Below are 15480 nucleotides of genomic sequence, written 5' to 3'. Positions count from 1 at the left end.
CTGACCCCACTGACTTTGGACTTGGCCACATAACATGCTTTAGTCAACAGGATGTTAGTGGACATGATGCAAGCAGAGGCGTTAAATGCATCTATGTGGTTTGGTTGGATCACTTGGTGTCTGTGATCCACCATCAGAAGATAAAGCCCTGAATAGCCGCTGTTCCAAAGAGAATGTGGAAACACGTGGAACGTACCTGAATCCCACTTTCAGCCTAGAGCCTGGTGCTCAGAGTCCAGACCTGCCCAACTAAGTTGCAGCCAACCTGTAAATGTGTAAGGGAGAGGTAAATGCTTATCTTCTTAAGCTAGCACGTTTTGGTATGGCTTGTTAGACAGCATTACTGCAGCAATAGCTGCCTAATACATAAATGCTCAGTTTAAGATAAAGTTTCATGGTCAAGTAAGTTTGGGAAATTGCTGGGTTAAGCAAGTTTAATAAATATGTTTAACTGCAAGAGTTAGAGCATTTCACATGCTGATATGTTATATTAGTCTGCTAGGACTGCCAAAACAAAGTACCACAAACTGGGTGGTTTAAACAATAGAAATTTATTGTCTCGCAGTTCTGGAGGCCAGAAGTTCGAGATCAAGGTGTCAGCAGGGTTCTTCCTTCTCAGGACTGTGAGGGAAGGATCCGTTCCAGGCGTATCTCTTTGGCTTATAGATGGCCATCTTCACCCTGTCTCTTCCACTGGTCTTCTCTCTGTGCATGTCTATGCCTGTGTCCAAATTTCTCCTTTTAATAAGGACACCAGTCATATTGGATTAGGCCCACCCTAAGGACCTCATTTTAACTTGATTACCTCTGTAAAGACCTTATTTCCAAATAAAGTCACATTCTGAAGTACTGAGGGTTAAGACCCCAACATATCTTTTTTTAGGGGGGACAGAATTCAACCCAAAATATAGTGTTTGAATTTCTAGGAGAGGACTATCTAGTATGTAGTGTCTTAAGTTTATTTGACCAGAAGATCCCCTTTGGAAAGTGTCATTTCCCTGGACACGCTTTGGAAACCTGACTTTGAGGGATCCATGGATCTCAGAGTAGTAGAAGGAATGGTGCCCAAAAGAAGATATAGGGTAAGACAGATCTGAGTAGTGAATATATTTAAGTACCACCCACAAACCTGATGGGACCCGACTCTCCAGGGATAAGCCCTTGATCTCATAAACACTCAGTAGTCAAGGTTACTGCAGCTGCATTTAACTGTCAATGGACACCCCTTCACAATGCGGCTGCCTCACCACCTTTTCAGCAGGAGATAGAATTAATTCTGTCACCCACTTCCAACTGGTACAACTCTTCATATCTGGACACTCACAGTGAAATGAATATTTTAGAACAGAGTTGAATGACCTCTGTTGAAATGGCCCTGCAGTTATATAAATAAAAGAAAAAATAATAATGAAGGAAACACGGAAATGTGATCCACCTCGACCTTTTCAAGTTACAGGCTCAAAATGAGAATCAAGAAATCATATATGAAACTAGTTCTAAAACTCATCAAAAACCCTTATTAATATTGATTTAGAGTAGATTATTTTCTATTGTGTTAAGCCAGAAATAGAAATTATCACATAACCATTGCTTAAAAGCCATAACATTCCCCAGACAGGTTTACTTACACTTCTTAGGTTACGTTTCCCAGTGACCTTGTCCCACTTCTGCACACACGAGATGGGTAAATATTAGATCTAGTACAATCTTCCAGAGTATGATGCTATTTATATTCATGAAGATCCTTGACTAGCCATGCATGAATTAGGAAAATGTCTAAAAACTGCTTTATGTACGCCTAATTTGGAAAAAATAATCCAATAAAAATACAAAGTTTGGGACTTCCCTCGTGGCGCAGTGGTTAAGAATCCGCCTGCCAATGCAGGGGACACGGGTTCGAGCCCTGGTCCAGGAAGATCCCACATGCCACGGAACAACGAAGCCCGTGCACCACAACTACTGAGCCTGTGCTCTAGAGCCAGCGAGCCACAACTACTGAGCCCACGTACCACAACTACTGAAGCCCGTGCACCTAGAGCCTGTGCTCCACAATGAGAAGCCACCGCAATGAGAAGCCCGTGCACTACAACGAAGAGTAGCCCCCGCTCGCCACAACTAGAGAAAGCCCGCACTCAGCAATGCAGACCCAACACAGCCAAATATAAATAAATAAATAATAATAATTTTAAAAATACAAAGTTAATAATTGCATTAAAAATCCAGGGATATGAAAAGTTATAACCTATATGTACAAAACTGCAAGATATAAGTCCTTATGAACTTTCTGAAAATGTATTTTCTACCATGTTTTCTCTCTCTGATCTCCATTGTATGGGTAAATAGAATGGGGCTGTAAAGAAAAGACCACCATATCATCTTTTAGAGAAAAACGGGTCACTTAACTTCCCCATACACAGTTGCATTCTCTTGCCCCCAACAACCACTCTAACCCCACAGGCCATTAAAAATAAAAAGAGGACTACCTCAAGTGGCAGCCTAACATCTATTCTAAATCTTTTCTCCTCATCTCTCCCCAAATCAGTCTACAGGTGTGACATTGACAGCACGAGACTCCACCCCACTCTTCCTCCAACAAGAAAATACATCGTGAAGCAAAAAGCTCAAGTGCTGGAATACAGATAAACTCCGCATCCATGCACTCTGGTTTCTACAAACAAACCAAAAAGTCCACACATCAGTACTGCAACTTAGTATCCCAAATGTATTTCTATACATGCAGATCTTTGTGGCTGAGCAGTAGGGCCTTGGAGAGAACCTAGGAAGTGTGAATGGGAAGGGGGTCTGGGGTGGAATATCCATCCAGGAACCTGGGCATCTACCCTTCACACATAAGAAATTTGGTCATAGCCACCTACCCATTGGCTCCAAGGTCTGTACTTCCTTTAACACAGGGCGGGTGTTCAACATCCTCCCTTAGATCTGGAGTTGGGTTCGGCTTCCTCTGACAGAACCAAAAGGACTTCAAAATATACCGCAAAGTATTGATGAATGGGAGACCTCTGTAACACTGCACATAAGGGTGAAAGGTTTGTGCCTGTGATCATTAAATTCACAGAACTATGAATTTCATATACAAGAGCATTCAAATATCCTCACCTCCACACTATAATGGACCTGCTTCCCATTTCTATTCACATAGCACAATTCAAATCATTTTAGATCACCTGAATTTAGTTAGTGAAATTCTAATTATCCAAATACCCCCTGGTAGAACTACATTTGTTGTTGTGGTTGTTAAGAAACCACAATCAAGTGTTGTTTCTCTCTTTTACATTCTTTTCTTCCATACAGAAAAGTTTAAGAAGAAATAAATTCCTAATTAAGAACAAAAATCATAATTAAACTAAATTACATTCTTAATCATTCTATCAAAACTAGTCATGTTTTTCACCTAACATATGAAGTGTGATCTTCCTATCATACTAAGATTCTATTCATAGCTCAGTGATCCTATAAGGAGGTAGTAAGCCTAAAGTTAAGATCTTACATGTTGGCATAAAATAGACCAAAGCCTTAAAGCCCAGCTCTGTCACTTACCAGCTGTGTGAACTTGGGCAAGCTGCTTATTCTCTCTACATTTATTCTTAATCTGTAAAATGAGAAAAAATCTAGCACCTACCTCAGATGATTGATGCAAACACTAAATAAGATGATGTACACAAAGCTCTAAGCACAATGCCTAGTACATAGTAAGCCCCCAACTGATGTCTACTGATTGCAGTAGCAGTAATGATAGAAACAGCAGCAACGGCAGAACTCTGGATTCTTCCCCAAACTTTATTTCATCTCGCTCCACTTTCTGACAAATATAAAAACTCCACTGGTAGAAATTTTTAGTGCTCCTTCATATCTGACTCTCCTCTCCTTCCTGGAAAGAAGAGAGGACTACACCTCACACCCCCTTGCATTTGTGTCACTTCCAGTCCAAGGAACTGAAAAGCCAATGTGCCACCACAGGCACTCTTTTCCTCTGCCGTAGCAACACTTGAAGCCACGTGCCAAGATGAGGAAAGCCTGGATCCTGAGTCACTACCTGGAGGAGAGCTACCCTGGCGAGTCACTTGACCTGCTTCATAACTTCAGGTGAATAAGAAATAAATCTCTGATGGGTTAAGCCACTGAGATTTGAGGTCTGTTGATTACTGCAGCAGGATCGACCCTATTCTGACCAACAGGTATTCATATACCCCTGAAAGGGATCCTGATATACTTCTGTGGGGGGGGGGCACTTCAGTTTTTTTAAATACCTTGCTTTTTGTCAACTTTTATATTCTTTACTTTGTAATACTACTTCATATTGCAAGTAAATTGACTTTTCAAAATCTCCATGCCTCTTCCTCCTTTTATATTTTTAACCTAAAAAAGAAAATAATTATAGTTTACTTATATTTAATATACAGATTAAGACTAGGGCTTTCACTGTGTCATATGTTGCATAGTCATATGTCACCCACAGTAACCAAGGTAGCCTGTGATCATAGTAGGTTCCAGAACAAGGAAGAGGTTCCCTCAAATATTCACTTGCTTCTGGCTAAGGTAACATGGGACAGTTAAGTGGAATTGTGGATATTACCTGCTTTAAACTGAACTATGTCTTACAAAATAGACAAGGGGCTTAAAATGTTTTTAGTCAAAGCAAAAAGGTTTTGTGTGTCGTTAAAATGTACCTCAATAAATTATTTATTTTATTTTTTCTTTTCCATATTAATTCTTTGTGAATGTCAAAGAAGAAACATAATATATTGGCACAGTAGCACATTGTGTAATTTATAAATAAATATACATGTATAAGTAGGGATCTGTGCTCAAAAATTTTTTTAATGATAAAACCATAAGAAACAAGTAATTTTGCAGCTGACAGTTTTAAAAATGGCTTCCAAACTTTTTGTCATTACTTGCATCATTCCTAAACTGCTTTAACCATTTTCCAAAACAACTAAAAAAGGAAGAAAACCAGTACAGAACTGGGGAAATGGACTTCATAAACCAGCAAAGTCAGAAAAAAGCAGAAATGATAGTGAAGGGCATTGATTTGACTTAGGAATGAAGAACAAAGCTTTCTGTTCCAACCAAAAATCATATTTCCACATCTGAAAACCAGCAAAGGCTCTGTCAGATAATCAAAGGGATAAGGTGATTGCTTTCTGCACATAGAAGGAAAACGAAGAGCAGATTCTCAGATAATCAAAGGGATAAGGTGATTGCTTTCCGCACGTAGAAGGAAAACGAAGAGCAGATTCTCATACAGATCAGAAATGCTTCTACAAACGCTTGGACTCCAAAGGGGTGGCAGCCAGGGAAACAGATAGAAGCCAGCAGATGACCCCAAGAAAGGCAGAGAGCTTCCTTAGGACAGCATCAGGACCAACTATCAGAGAATGACTAGTTCAGCCAAGTTAAAGTTACCTCCAGCTTCTACAGAAAGTTAAATGACATCTGGGAATTTTTTCCAGCCAAATGGCACAACAGCCTCTACTTCCCATCTCTTAGCATTTATCTCACTGCTAATAAGAGGTGAAGCTGGGATATAAACCCAGGCGTGTCTTACTCCAAAGCCCCTATGAACAGCAGCATATAAATGAGCCTCACAGTATAGGTAGGATTTGAAAATGAAGACTAGCTGGGACTGAACAAAAAGAGGCAGGGAGAGGGGATGCTGAGAAGGCCACGAATGGAAAGGAACAGAAGGGAAAGGAGGTGGGAAACTTTGAGTATGTGCAAGAATTACCAAGTGGTAGTGCAGGTAGCACAGAAGATGTGGAAGGAGGTGGTATGAGATAAGACTGGAAAGGCTGGCTCAGGCATTCCAGTAGAAGGTACTGTAGGCTCAGCCAGAGGTACACTTCATTCTGGAGGCAATGAGTAATTATTGAGAGCTTTAAAGCAGGGGAATGGCATAACTGCAGGTAGACAATGGGAAAACTAATCTTGCTATGACATGGAAGATGGATCAAAAAAGAGTAAGCACATAGTAGGTGCTTAATTAATATTGAATGAATAAAGGTAGAAAGACCAGGTTAAAATTTATTGTGTTTCTCTAACATGACATCAAACCCATCCTATCCAATCCCATTTAATATTGTTCAGTTTGCTATTTAGTGAACCAACTTCCTTCATTCTAGAAGGAAATGTTGCTGGTGCATTAAAAAAAAAATCAATTCACCAGTCAAAGGTGGCCCTCTAAATGTTGCTGTTAAAGTGTCTACTCTTGGGCTTCCCTGGTGGCTCAGTGGTTGAGAGTCCGCCTGCCGATGCAGGGGACGTGGGTTCCTGCCCCGGTCCGGGAGGATCCCACATGCCGCGGAGTGGCTGGGCCCGTGAGCCATGGCTGCTGAGCCTGCGCGTCCAGAGCCTGTGCTCCGCAACGGGAGAGGCCACAGCAGTGAGAGGCCCACGTACCGCAAAAAAAAAAGTGTCTACTCTTGCAAAAATCAACGTTTTCCTCTTCTATTCAGAAGGAAGTACATCTGAGCTGCTCTTGTGACTACTGAAAAAGAAAACAAAAATAACCAAGTATAAAGTTAGCCAATGAGGAGTGATCCCCCCTCTTCTGCAACAATGTGAAAAGGTTATTGGAAAACAAGGAGATCACAAGCTGTAACCTTATATTTCCTGTGCCCTCTGCTAGTCTCCGAGTCAAACACATACTAAGCCATAGCTATCTTGATGAAGCCAAACTTTCTTCTGCACAGGCCGTGGTACCATCTGCAAACCATCAACTACTCCGTGAGAAGCCAAGGCTGAAAAACACTGAGATGAGTCATAACCTACCTGATTTTCTTCATGGGAAACCCTCATCTGCTCCTTGAGGACAGACATCCGGGCTGCCTCTTCTTTCCTCAAGACTCTCTCCTTCTTGAGCTCAGGACTCCAGAAAGTCTTAATACTGTTCATGGAAGACCCCAACTTGCTGTCCTTGATGTCTAACTCTTTCCGGAGGAGGTCATTCTCTCTCTGAAGTTCCTTGAGCTGGGCTTGAAGGTCCAACATTGTGCTATCCCTTACCTGCCTCAACATGGAGGGGACCTGGTGGTGATGATGATGGGATGAGCTGGTCAGACCGCCATGTTGATCCGTGTATGAAAGGACATCTGTGTGGGAAAGTCCAGCAGAGGCAATATTGGGACTACTCCCCATAGCTGTGACTCGGCCTCCATATACAGCTCGATTTGTGGCCCTTCCCAGAGTCATGGTGCCCTTTGGGTAAGTTGTTGAAGCCACCCCCTCATGATCGCTCAGATACATGGGTCCAGACGTAGCATAGGCTGCATTAAGGGACTGGATATTCTCCATGGACAGAGTCTTGCCTGTTCCTCCACCTCCCCCACTACTTGTTCTTCGGTGGCCCAAACGAGGAGACCTTGGCAAACGAGGAGATCTGGAAGGGCTACCTTCCAGATTGGTGATTGTTCTTGCACTTCCATACATTTTTCTTCTATTATGAGGTGCTACAGAAGAGAAGGAATGCTATACTAAGTTGGAGATTAAGCCAATATTTCCACTGTTGGCCAGAATTTTCACTGCATTCTTTTCATAGTCTGTACCAGAAAATGCATCCAATCAGAGATCTGAAAAATGAGAAAAAAAGATAATCAAAAACAAATTTCTTTAGAACTCTGACTGTTAATTGCATTATATTTTTAAAATATGTATATAGATGATAGATTGATGATGATAGAGTCACACCTATGCTTATTTAAAAATAATAGTGACCCCAAACTTTTACTTACTATACGTAAACATTTTGTAAACTCCCCCCAACCCTGCTCCCAAGCAAGGTGAAAAGTTCTCAGAGCAAAAAAGAAGCTCATTTTTCCTTAAGAAAATGAAGCTCTGCATTTCAGTCTGTGCTAAGTGACAGTTGGGACCTCCAGAAAAATTCACCATAGGATTCCTTATCATAGAGACCCTAGCTATAAAATACTCCATCCTAGGGACATGACCCCCATACACAAGTGGCTTGACAGTGACTCTGAGAAGTTGTTGCTTCTTAGGATGTCAAATAATAGTCAAGCAGGCTGTTACCTCCCTCTCCTGGAACCATTACAGACAATACTAATCCATCACAGTTCTCTTTCCCACAAAATCCAGAACTCTTCTCAACACAACACTCTAGATGGTTTACCAATCAATTGGTATTGACACGTGAGTCAGAACCTATTGGCCATCTTGGAGCTAGAAGAAAAAGGTGGCTCAACCAACAAGTCTCCTATACATATAGCCAGATTCTAAATGCTATCACCAAGGAACATGGCAGTCCTGTCTCTTTCCCCCTTCATACATATCTTTCAGACTACTGCTTTGAGAATTTTTTCCAGTTTGGTTGACATAAATATTCATATTAACCACTCTACAACTGTACAGAAATGGCACAGGGAAACAGTCCCCCATGTCAGAGTTCCTGGTCCCACAACAGCTAGAGAAAAGCTCCCTGTCATAGTTACTCAAGTACTTTGGTGCAGATTTACGTAGCTAGGGCTACAGGATTGTGATTATCCCTTCAGTGTTAGGATCCAAATGGCCTTAATGGGGTGCATCACGGCCTCCTGCTCTTCCTCTTAGGGTATGTTTAGTGTTCTTTCTTTTGCTTCAGCTTTTAAACACTAAGACCACAGATTTTGGAGAGGGGCCAACCGAGGTTCAAATATCCATTCTAACACTGACAAGCTGAGTGACCTTAGGCAAATTATTTAACTGTCACATGCTTCCCTTCTCTAATCAATAAAATGTGGGTAAAATCACCTTACTCGTATTGTGAGAAATAGGTAAGATGATGCTTTTAAAACACCCAGTTTGGTGCCTAGGACAGAATAGTCAATAAATAGTTTTTGTTGGTAGTATCAATAAGTGCATTAATAGCATTATACATCTTTTTTTACCTGCCTATCATTCATTCTCCCTCAGCTCTCCCACCCCGCCCCACCTTTCTGGTAATGCTCCCTATTTCTCTTAGAGAAATGGTTCCCAACTCTCTACCCACAGTTCATCAGGTTTAGGTGAGGCTGACTCCCTCCATTCTATCCTGGAGGGTGCCAGCGGTGAGAACATGACCCAGTCCTGGCCAATCATCATATTCCATCCACCAGACATGATAGCTGGTTTAGGGATAGGCATGTGACCCACATTGGTCCAAAAACACTCCCTATCATGACTTTAGCTGGAATAATTGGGAAAGATAAGCTCTTTTTTAGCTAGAATTACTTGCTTTCAAGATAGAGCTTCTGAGTACTACCATGTGGAAAGTGCTTCTCTGATAATGAAGCTAACTCAAAGGAAAGCAGAGCCAAACTTTGAATAGTGTGAAATCAAACTGGGTGACATCACTTGAAACCCTGGATCCAGCAGTCATGACGCTACATCTATCCCTATGCCATTTTAGCTACATATGCCAGGTAGACTGACTACATTAATGGTCTCAATTCTTTACCCCTTCTTGTATCTGGGTCCTTGGCTGTGCCCTCCCAATCTGACTCTGGGTTCAGTCATGTGACTTGCTTTGGCCAATAATGTGATAGCAAATGGGAAGCAAGCAGAGGCCTGAAATAGCACTTGTGCGTTTACCCTCTTGCTCATTTTCCTCTGCCATGGCAATTAGAACATGCCTAGTCTAGCCTACTAAAAGATGAGAAACACAAAATAATAGTCAAGGTATCCTAGCCAATAGCCAGCCAACCCCAAGACATTTGAGTAAGCCCAGCCAAGATCAGCAGAGCGGCCTAGCAAACAAGCAGCCGACCACAGATGCATGAGTAAGTCCAGCTGACATCCAGTGAGCCCCATACACTCATAGACTAAATACATACTTCTGAGTATGTCACTGATGTTTTGTGGTTGGTTGTTTTGCAGCATTACTGAGGCAACAGAAAACTGATACATTCACCCATAAATTTTCTTTTTTGCTACGTTCAATTCGAATTAGGGTATCTGTCATTTATGCCCTAGAGAGTCCTCTATATAGTATGAAGAAATATTTTGCATACAGCTTTCTCCTAAAACGTCTCTCCAAAGAATTATACACCTGTTCTTAACTAAGGAACTTAGTTTCAAACGTTTATGTTTCTCAAAGCTTAATTTTGTTTTCCTTGAAAATATACAAAAATCATTTTGTATCTAAAATTTTTGCATGAATGATCTGTTCTCCAAAAAAAGTGAGTCAACGGTTCCAACAGTAGGAATTCAGTTACAAAAATGATGAGGCAGACAGACAGAAAGTGGAATAATGTGACCATTACATGAATATTTAACGTTACATAATACATATTACATATGTAATATGTAACGAATGTTAATCATGAGATGGAAAGATGCTCATGACATACTAGTAGTGGGGTGAAAAAGTAGACTCAAAAACATTTTTATGGTCAATTCACATTGTAAAACACATATACATACACACTAGCTTGCAGAGAAGACTGGAACAACACATATCAAAATGTTAACAGTGATGGGGTTGAAAATCGTTTTCATTTTCTTCCTTTTGTTTATTTGCATGTTCTAAATTTTCTATAATAAAGATCTTTTCCATTGTCTTTTTAGTCTTTATTTATTTCTACTCTGATCTTTGTTATTTTCTTCCTCCTACTAACTTGGGGATTACTTTGTTCTTTTTCTAGTTCCTTAAGGTGTAAAGTTAGGCTATTTTCTGAGACCTTTCTTTTCTCTTAATGTACCTGTTCATCACTATCAACCTAAGAAAATAATTTTTTCCTTCTATAATTCCAATAGTTAAATTAATTGTTATTTTTGCTATGTTTAGAATCTAGGTCCTAGCTAAGCCACTACTTACAGATGTATCTTCCAAGAAGTGATAAAATCTAACTTTTCCTCCTCTCTCTTCTCTTGTGTCTAGAGGTAGACATTTCTGAGGTCCTTAGCCAGGTTTGAAGTCCCAATCCGAATTCAGTAAAATTTACACCCACACAGATTTAATCTGCAGTGATATTACCAGCCCAGCTGGCCAAGGCTTTGGAGAATTGCAACAACCAACAAACAAAAGTGGATTTGCTCCTTCTGGAAATACACACACATACAACACACACATGACATAACATGCACAGATATATTAACTAGCTTGAAATAATGTTTCTTTAAATATTTGCATTCTCCTTTTCTAGGTTTAGTATCGGTAGTTTAGTGTCATAGAATGGATTGAGAAGCTTTCCATTTTTCATATGTTCTGGAACAGCTAGCATAATAAAGACTCTATTCCTGAAATGTTTGGTAGAACATACCCATAAAATTAAATGGGCTTAGCTGTTGATTACCTTTTCACTTTTTACTATGTTTACTGATCTATTCAGATTTGCTGCCTATTTGGTGTCAATGATCATTAAAATGTTTCTTGAGAAACAGTCTGTTCCATGGAGATTTTTCAGTCTTCCTGGTATTGCTCTGTATAACTTTTCCTTCAAATTTTTAAAATCTCTTCAAGTTATGTCTCCACCTCATTCCTAATGTTGTTTGTATTTTTCTGTTTCTCTTGATGACAATATGACAAATTCTTGTCTATTTTTTAGTGTTTTAAAGATACATTTTTTTCTGTTTTACTGATACATTTTACTACAGTTTGTCTTCCATTTCATCAATATCTCTTTATCCTTAATAATTTCTATTTCCTTTGTGTTTAGTTACATTTGCCGTTTTGCACTAAATGTTCATTTATCATCAATCGTATTTTCTGATGAATGCATGTAAGATTACACACACTGGCTGCATATGTTTTATGTATAGAACTCTTCTTTAAACAGCTTTTCTTTTGAAATTTTTTTCTACCCCAGGGAATATTCAGGATATATTTAAATGTCAAAGTAGATAGAAGTTTTTGGCTAAAACTTTGTAGTCCTAATGTTATGGCACTGGGATCATAGAACTTAATACATATATCTTCTAATCTTTGAAATTTGTCCAGACTTTCTCAATGGCCCAATAAGTGATTGAAACAACTAACAGATGATACAGAAAATGTTTAAATTCATATATGTGTACAGAAGAAAATGAAAACACTCTCAATTTTGTCACTCATAGACAACCTCTGTTAACAAGTTGATGTCATTGCTTCCAATTCCTTTTAACTGCGTGTGTATGTATAATTTTAGACAAAATCCTTATTATATTCCATATAAAGTCTTGTACTATCTTTTTCCTCAATGTTTTATTCTTAACATCTTTTTCCACTTAACATTAATGCCATAAGATATTTTGATAGAACATGATTTTTAATGGCCATCATAAGTCTCCAAAGATGGCCACCAAAATTCCTCCCCTTCCTGTACAGATTTGTCTCTCCTTCCATTAAGAAATGGATGATATTTCCCTTCTTCTTGAATCTGGGCTGGCTTCATGACAGCTTTGACCAACAGATGCTACAGAAGTGACACTGTTCCAGCTCTGGGCCTATCCTTGAAGAGGCCTAGCAGCTTCTGTTTCTGCTTTCTTAAAAATCAGAGATGTAAGGTTCAAGCCATCCTACTGGAAAGAGAAACCACACAGAAAGGCCCTGGAAGATGAGATACTACATGGAGATAGAGAGACCATGAGAAGGAGAACCGAAGTATCCTAGCCAACAGCCAGCACTAAGATGCCAGACTGGTAAGACAAGCCATCTTGGACCTCAGCCCAGCCCAGCTGCCATCTGAAATCAGCTGCATGAGTGACAGTCAACATTATGTGTAACATGAAGGACCACCCAATCAACCCACGTAGTGATGGAAAATAATAAATTGTAGTTTAAAGCCTCCTGAGTTTGGAGGATTTTGGTTGTTGTTTTTACATAGCAAAAGAACTGAAACAGTCACTTAATGTTTCATTGAATGGCTATCTAATCATTTCCTCAACTAATCACCTATTACGTGACACTTACGTAATTTCTTTTTAAAATAAAATTAACATAGTTAATATTCTGACTGATAAAGCTTTGCATACATCTCTTATTAATTCCCTAGGATTAAGTTCTAGAAGTAAAATTCTGAAATTTAAAGGCTCTTGATACCCACTATCAAAATTCCCCTCAGAAATATTGACACTCACACCCTCACCCTTGGCTGTTTTTCCTCCACAGCCTCTAGTCTTTTCTCTCAACATAGCCAAGAATCCACCATCTTCTCTTGAAGCTACTAAAAATCTCTGAATTAACCAACTCAGGATCACAGCATATTCAGTAAACACACCTTAAGAAGTATTTATTAAATACCAATAGTGTGCTACACCAGCTCTGCTTTAGGCCACCGCTTCCTCAACAGTTCGTAAATGTTCAAATAAACAAGGCTTAACGGGATTTTGATTTTACACCTAGATATCTCAGAGACTTTAGGACACTAAGGTGTACTGTGACTGTTCCAAAATTCAGTATATAAGATAGCTTTTCCCAAATTTATTTGACAAGAGAACCCCTTTTCCCTTTGGAATACCCGAAAACTTTTCACTGAACACTCAACTTTATTCATGTAATAATTATATTTTAAGCATCAGCTTAATTCCCAGTCTTGAAAGTTGGGGATAAAGCAGTGATTAAGATAGACACAGCTTCTGTCTATGGGAAGTTTACCCATGAGAATAGACTTTCTCAGAGTTTTCTTCAGCTCAGATCTAACACAGTTTGAGGGGAAGATGGCTATGGGAACTACAATCTGCTTTAAGGGCAGAGATGTGAAACTGACCCAGAAGACTCAGAAATGAGTCTTTCAAGAAATACAGAAGATCAAACTAATGACTGTTTGGAGTTTTGACCCTCTAAGACAAGAAATAAATATAATTCAGTATTTATTTTTTCAAACACCCAACAAAGAAGCTAGAATGTCAAAAGGAACACAAGTCAATCATCAGCAGGCTGTTAATCTAAGAAGTGAGGAAACAGGTTGACGTTTCTTACTCCAAGGTCACAACAGACAAGAGGTATTATGCATAATTCCACATAACATCAAACCAAATAGGAACTCCAGAGAACATCAAAACAGTAACAATAATTTCTTTACCCCCATACATTTGCTTCTTAACAGTAAATTTTAATTAGCAACCTAGGCCCAACCCTTTATTTTGGAATTAGTCTCTCCCACCAAATTTACAAAGAGCAGGGATGGTTTCCTGGAACAATTTCACCCCTAAAGCTGAAGCACATAGAGTGATGTCGATTTCACAAATGAAAAGGCTCAGTTGACAAGGTAAAGCAAAGGCGAGTTCCCATGGTTAACAAGTCCTCCTAAGTCTTCTGATTCCTTCCTGTTCTACTGAGTCACTCCCAAATGCACCCCCCCAGATGTGTTTAAGTCTCCTGAGATAGAGAGAGATATATATATATATATATGTATTTATTTATTTATTTATTTTGCAGTACACGGGCCTCTCACTGTTGTGGCCTCTCCCGTTGCGGAGCACAGGCTCCGGACGCCCAGGCTCAGCGGCCATGGCTCACGGGCCCAGCCGCTCCGCAGCATGCGGGATCCTCCCGGACCGGGGCACGAACCCGTGTTCCCTGCATCGGCAGGCGGACTCTCAACCACTGCACCACCAGGGAAGCCCCCTGATATATTTTTTGGTACTTGTTTTGACACTCAGGCTTTCTTTAGTTGTTGTCTCCTAATTCTCATCCATCCTGATTTGGTTTTATTTCTTAGTTCTATAAAATGAATCTCTGAGAAAGAACAAGAAGATCAACTTTATTCACCAATCAATAATGCAATGACGCTTATTTCCCATTACTGACTTCAAGAAAACCATTTCTATGCTTCTCCACCCACCTACAAATACATTATAGGAAATGAGGTAGCAGTTAAGATCTTATTGTTTTAATTATTATTATGAAGCCAAGATAGGCTCAATCATTGAGCTTTCTTATAAACCCTTAAAAAGGGTTTATATATTTGTGAGGTACAGTCTTAAGAAAGATAAGTTATTAATTAGGTTAAGCTGTGCACAGAAACAGAAAATTTGGCTGAATATAACACCAAAGAAATTAACTACACATCTTTAAACCACCTTGTAAATAAAATTCGAAGTCCAAGGGTAGGTTCCATTTAAGGTTCAAACGCAAAATAAAATTTAAAATCTTATAGGTTTTATGAACCTATATGAATACTTTCTCTAATTATATATGGATTCATAAGTAAAATAAACACTCATTCACTCACTCTCTTAAAAGGTCTCTTAAAAGGGACTCGAGGGCTTCCCTGGTGGCGCAGTGGTTGAGAGTCCACCTGTCGATGCAAGGGACACGGGTTCGTGCCCCGGTCCGGGAGGATCCCACATGCCGCGGAGCGGCTGGGCCCGTGAGCCATGGCTGCTGGGTCTGCGCGTCCGGAGCCTGTGCTCCGCAACAGGAGAGGCCACAACAGTGAGAGGCCTGCGTACGGCATTAAAAAAAAAAAAAAAAAAAAGGGACTCGAACTGTAGCTCAGGGGGAAAAAAAGGTGGAAAGAGACTTGATTCCTGTCTACCTCAAGTATCTCAGACTATCATGGTCTGGAA

General features: G+C 39.9%; 1 protein-coding gene across 11 annotated transcripts in view; it reads right to left on the bottom strand.

Annotated features, from left to right (window-relative positions):
• ERC2 (ELKS/RAB6-interacting/CAST family member 2) overlaps positions 1–15480 on the bottom strand; it is a 962565-nt gene that overhangs the window by 924860 nt on the left and 22225 nt on the right. For all 11 annotated transcript variants that reach the window (XR_009565841.1, XR_009565842.1, XM_060308008.1 and 8 more), the window contains one exon: positions 6793–7589. Coding sequence is in view for 9 of the 11 variants with exons in the window: in XM_060308008.1 (XP_060163991.1) it covers positions 6793–7449 (657 nt within the window). In the remaining 2 variants the exon portion in view is untranslated. The remainder of the gene's footprint in view (positions 1–6792; positions 7590–15480) is intronic.

The sequence above is a fragment of the Globicephala melas genome, chromosome 11, assembly GCF_963455315.2.
Source record: "Globicephala melas chromosome 11, mGloMel1.2, whole genome shotgun sequence".
Taxonomy (NCBI): domain Eukaryota; kingdom Metazoa; phylum Chordata; class Mammalia; order Artiodactyla; family Delphinidae; genus Globicephala; species Globicephala melas.
Note: the sequence above shows the minus strand (reverse complement) of the source record. Positions and strands in the feature narration are given on the sequence as shown.